This window comes from Solanum tuberosum, unplaced genomic scaffold (assembly GCF_000226075.1).
Source record: "Solanum tuberosum cultivar DM 1-3 516 R44 unplaced genomic scaffold, SolTub_3.0 scf00089, whole genome shotgun sequence".
NCBI lineage: Eukaryota > Viridiplantae > Streptophyta > Magnoliopsida > Solanales > Solanaceae > Solanum > Solanum tuberosum.
The window spans coordinates 673939-679831 of record NW_006239012.1 but is presented as its reverse complement, the minus strand read 5'-3'; the positions used below and the strand labels follow the sequence as shown (position 1 = coordinate 679831).

Genomic DNA, 5893 nt, shown 5'->3' with positions numbered 1-5893 from the left:
AAGCCACCAATGAAAGAGTCTGAAATGATTGATCTTTTTCTCCAAGCGCAAGAATCAGACTACTTTCATTATTTACTTTCCGTTGTTGGAAAAACGTTTGCTGAAGTTATTAATATTGGTGAAATGGTGGAAAATGGCATCAAGTCTGAAAAATTGTAAATCAAGCTTCCTTGAAATCCACCACACAGGTGATTAAAAATGGATCAGGAAATCTTAGGGGAAAGAAAATGAAGGAGGATGTAGCAAATGTTATGTCTGACACACAAAAAGATCCAAGGGGTCCAGTTTATCAATATGCACCACCTCAATTTTATCACTATATCCCCATGCAAGACACATAATACTCTATTGTCCCACCTCAATATGCAGTCTATGGTGCACAACCATATGCATATCCACCAAACTATCCCCAATGGCGTGCGCCAACATATCAAAATATTCGTCCTTCTTCTCAAAATTACCGTACACCTTATAATCCCCGTCCAAGACAGGGATTTGAAGGAGGTCAAAAACCTGTGAACAATTTCATACCAATTGGAGAGTCTTACATGAATTTATTTGAGAAATTGAAACATTTGAATATGATAGAGCCGATTCTTCAAAATTTTGCAGATCCACGTTCAAAAGGTTTCAATCATATAGTACGATGTGCATACCATTCGGATGCCCTAGGGCATAGTACTGAAGATTGTCGAACTTTGAAAAGTGAGGTGGAAAAGATGATCCAAGCAAAGATGATTGTGGTCCAAAATAATAATCTCCCAAATGTTACTCAGAATCCTCTACCAGCACCTAATGATGTACACTTCATTGAAATGATGGGTGATGACAATTCTCTCAATTCTGAAGAAAAAACAATTGAAATTGGTGGAGCTTTTACGAAGTCTAACGTGCAAAGAAGTGGCTAAGAAGTCAAGCTTGGTGATTGGGGACACTCTTCTTTTCTGAGAGTGTATGGATTGTTTATTTTGTCATCATTTCTGCTATGCAATTCTTTTTTATTTTATTTTAGTAAGTCAGACCTTTCTATCATTTCTCTTATGTTTTTGTTTGTTAAGTCTTGTCATAGTTTGGGTTATTATAGAGTTATAACCTAAAATTTAGTTTGTTGTCTTGTTACCAAAGTCCTTTTATCTTAATATAATATTTGTCTTGTGTCACTTTGATCCATTCTATTTGGCTTTTCATATATGCAAGAGGATTTGGTCAGATCTTAAGGTTATATCTAGTCATGGAATGAATACACCAAAGAAGTAAAAAAAAATGAGAAAATGAATAAAGGACTTAAACACCTTGATACGTCCTTTAGTATCGAAAATGGTTAAAAGAATAAATTTCATTTATATTAACGTATGTCGTTTGTTGTCAAGAAGGTATTACTCAAATGAAGATTTCAAGCTGACAAATATGGAACAAAAATGATAAACATATCCATCAATGCATACGTTGCAAAAGAGATAATGTATGATTTTTCACTTCACATCTTAAAGGGCATGCTTGTATTTGGCATTTGTAATAATTGATATGACGAAGGCATTTCATTCTACTATTCAAACACCGTGTAATCCTTTACTACCCCTTTTGAGCCTTAATTTTATTTTCTTTCATACCCCTCTTTTGGAATCAAAATACAATAAAAAAAGAAAGAAAAAAAAGAATCACAAATTCAAAAAAGAAGAAAGAAAAAAGAAAAAAGAAGTCACAAAAAAAAAGAGTCAAGAAAAAAAAAGTGAAAAAAGGTTGAAAAATCAATAACAACAAAAGAACAAACTTCCTGAACTACGTTCCACCTGATTCTTGCTTTGACAAGATACATAGGCAACCTTATTTTGAGGTTCAGTCCAACCAAGAAAAAAGTCTAGAAAGTCTTCATCATTAAAACTGGGGCAAAAATAATAATTATTTTATTTTTACAAAGAAAAAAAAGTCGATTCCAAAAGTTGTAAGTCTTAACCCTGTTATCACAGTATCTTTGAGCTTTCATGCCGATCATTTCTTTGTAACCCTGTCCAAAAGTCATGTTACAGTCCAAATAAATACCTTCTGATCATTTTTTAACAATGACAAGTCAAGCAAGCTTTCAGTGTTGATTATCATACTAGGAAAAATGTCATGCCACTCGCATAAAGAGTGAAAAAGAAGGGAATCTTATAGATGAAAATCATCGAAAGCACTATAAGAGATCATTTGAGTTGAGACAAAGTGAAAAATGAGAGAGTCTTATTGGTGAAAACTCTCAGGGCACTGTAAGACGATAGTGAGTGAGAGATTATAAAATAAAAAAAAGACTTGTTAGTGAAAACCTTTCGAGGCACCACAAGTCAAGTGTTAATCATAAATCTAGTGCAAAAGTTAGATTATAGAAGTCTGACTTCAAAGTTTAAATTTTGACGAAGATGAAGTTTAGATTGATTGGACAGACCAGGCCATTTAATCCGAAATGCATGTCATGATCATTAGAATTGACCACCACTATCAATGAAGTCCATTTATTTTTATTTAATTATTTTCTCAAAAGGGTCAAATATTATTTCTTCTTATTTTGTGTCGCTCAATTCGATCTTGAGTTAGTCTTCATTAAGCAAGCGGAAAATGGTTTCAAAATTGCTACCATCTCTTCAATTGCACAAAACAAAGTTTGGTCAGCAGATCAATCGTGATATGATCTAAGAAATAATCATATGCATAGTAACTTGTCAACAATTGGCAATTTTTGAGAATTTATATGAATACAAGATTCAATTATTGTTGGAAGGTGGAAAGAATATAACAAATCTAAGGATGTTTTCAAGATTATCGAGGTGGGCTGACTAGCAAACGGAAACAGTCTGCCCAAACTGATATGGTTCAACATTGCAATAAAAGGAGCAATCATCTTCAAAGCCAAGGTCACAAATCAACCACCAATTTAAAACTCACAATTTTTTTTTAAATAAGAAGCTTTCTTGCTGAAATAAACATTGTTTCACAGGTTCAAATTGGATAAGTGAGTTACGATAAAAACCTATCACCATTTTTATTTTTATACTTGCACGAATAATTATTTTTATTTTCTCCTAAGATAAATACTTCCTAGTCTGAGACCGTTATTTTTTATTTCCTACTAGGATAAACACTTCCTAGTCTGAGATTGTTTTATTTATTTTCTCTTAGGATAAGTTCTTCCTAGTCTGAGACGTTTTTTTTTGTTTTTTTCTAGGATAAACACTTCCTAGTCTGAGACGTTTTTTTTCAATTCTCTCCTAGGATAAACACTTCCTAGTCTGACACGTTTTTTTTTATTCCCTCCTAGGATAAACACTTCCTAGTCTGAGACGTTATTTTTTATTTTCTCCAAGGATAAACACTTTCTAGTCTGAGACCGTTAACTTTCATTTTCTCCTGAGATAAACGCTTCGTAGTCTGAGACTGTTATTTTTCATTTTCTCCTAGGATAAACACTTCCTAGTTTGGTACCGTTATTTTTCATTTTCTCCTAGGATAAACATTTCCTAGTCTGAGATCATTATTTTTAATTTATTCCTAGGATAAACACTTCATAGTCTGATACGTTTTTTTTTATTTTCTCCTAGGATAAACACTTCCTAGTCTGAGACGTTATTTTTTTTATTTTCTCCTAGGATAAACACTTCCAGTCTGAGACTGTATTTTTTATTTTCTCCTAGGATAAACACTCCTAGTCTGAGACTGTATTTTTTATTTTTCTCCTATGATAAACACTTCCTAGTCTGAGATTGTTATTTTTTATGTTCTCCTCGGATAAACACTTCCTAGTCTGACACGTTATATTTCATTTTCTCCTAGGATAAACACTTCCTAGTCTGCGATTGTTTATTTTTATTTCTCCTAGGATAAACACTTCCTAGTCTGCGATTTGTTATTTTTTATTTCTCCTAGGATAAACACTTCCTTGTCTGAGACATTATTTTTATTTTCTTGTAGGATAAACACTTCCTATTTTGAGATCGCTAGTTTTCATTTTCCCCTAGGATAAACACTTCCTAGTCTGAGATCGTTATTTTTTATTTTTCTCCTACGATAAACACTTCCTAGTCTAAGATTGTTATTTTTCATTTTTCTCCTGGGATAAATACTTCCTAGTCTGAGACCGTTTTTTTATTTATTTATTTTCTCCTAGGATAAACACCTCATAGTTTGAGACATTTTTTTTATTTTCTCCTAGGGTAAACACTTTCTAGTCTGAGACATTTATATTTTATTTTTTCCTAGGATAAACACTTCCTAGTCTGGGTTTATTTTTGAAAATTTACATCTGCTCATAACTCACAAAAATTTCCAATGAAAACTGGGGCGAAAATTTTGTTTATTTCTTTTGTTTGTGATGGTTTTCAGGTTTGTTCAAGCGAAACATGGATTTGAAATTCAAGAACAAAATTTCAACTCTTTTCAGAATTATCAATCCCCATGCTAGCTAGAATCAGCTTCTTCAATGTATGTAGCAACCTGATCACCTGACACCTGCTTCTATCCAGTTACTGATCAGAAAACTGCAGTCATTCAAGAACATTTTAGCAAAGTAATCAACCATATGATTTCCTTCTCTGAATACATGTTCCACCCTTATTACACAATTGTTCCTAAGTTCCTTAAATTTCTTCACTTCCAAACTTATTTCCCAAGGGACCTCCCAAATACCTTTAAGCACATTTTTCATGGTTAATGAATCAATTTCCATCTCTACTTGAGTATAATGTGCCAGAATGCAAAATTCTAGCCCTGTTATTAGTACCTTAGCTTCAGCTATAAGATTATTACCATCCAATAGTCTAGATAATTTTGCGTATATAAAATTATCAGAAGAATCTCTCACACAAAAGCCACTTGAGCTAGGTCTTGGATTGCCTTTAGAAGCTCCATTTGTATTACATTTGTAACTTCCTACCTCAGGTTTCCTCCAGATAACTACTTTTGTAACAATAGAAGGTGTATATTCTTTCAGAAATTTAACAAGCATGGGCTAGTGATAAGGAATATAAGGCAATCAGGTAGAGAGATTGTCAAATCAGACTTCAAGTTGGTGTGCCTACACCTTTTCAAGAACCAAATCTGCCTATTAATTTCTTCCACAGTCTTATAAAAAGACATCTTCTCCCCATGCTTAAGAGCATTCCTTCTCTTTCCAAAGTTGCCAAATAATGAAAGGAGGCAGTGCCATCAAGATTGACTTAAGTTTTGGAGGTGCATCCAGTTTCCACCAGTTGTGGAGAAATACCTTCAACTGAAAACCTGGAATTTGTACCCCAACTGGAGTAATAAAGTTCTGCTAAGTCCTTTTAGCAAAAGAAGAAGTCAGAAAAACATAATCAATAGTTTATGTTTGTGGCCTAGTACAACAATAACAAAGAGCCTCCTCCACCACCTTTATTCTGATCAACACTTCCCCTAAAGGAAGTATTTTTTTCCCATTATTCTTCACAAAAAGAAAGAGACCTTAAAAGTACACCTTTAATCAAGAAGTTTGCAAATTTAGCATTATTGCCTTCCTTTTGTCTCACCTCTTCCCATGCACTACTAACTATAAGCTTCCCAAAGCTGGTAAGCATTCACAAAGGCTCATCCCATTCCTCGGTAGGTTCTAAGTAAGAAAATTCACTGTGAATCTGATAAATAGAGGAAATAATATTGATGAAGTTTCTCATCCTTCAAAGCATTTTCCTCCATGAGTTCATTTATCTCTTCCACATAAAGGTCTAGATTCATAGATGGCTAATTTAGTCTAATTATCATACCAAACGTTTGAATTCCCACATTTAGGTTCCCACCAAATCAACTGATTAAAAACTTTCTCTAGCTTCCAACATGTATTTCCACAATTGTGAGCCCCCTTTCCATTCAACTACTTGAGGTCTAAGCCTTTTGCAATATTTATTCC

At 33.5% G+C, this 5893-nt stretch overlaps 1 protein-coding gene across 1 annotated transcript; it reads right to left on the bottom strand.

Moving 5' to 3' along the window:
• Nucleotides 1–4468: 4468 nt before the first annotated feature.
• On the bottom strand, nt 4469–4975 carry LOC107060540 (uncharacterized). The gene has a single exon (XM_015308539.1). It carries the CDS (start codon nt 4973–4975, stop codon nt 4469–4471), a length of 507 nt encoding a protein of 168 aa, XP_015164025.1.
• Between the last annotated feature and the right edge of the window lie 918 nt (nt 4976–5893).

Excerpts from the sequence above, each read along its gene's own strand:
- LOC107060540 (XM_015308539.1), bottom strand. The coding sequence starts at position 4,975 with ATGCTTGTTAAATTTCTGAAAGAATATACACCTTCTATTGTTACAAAA.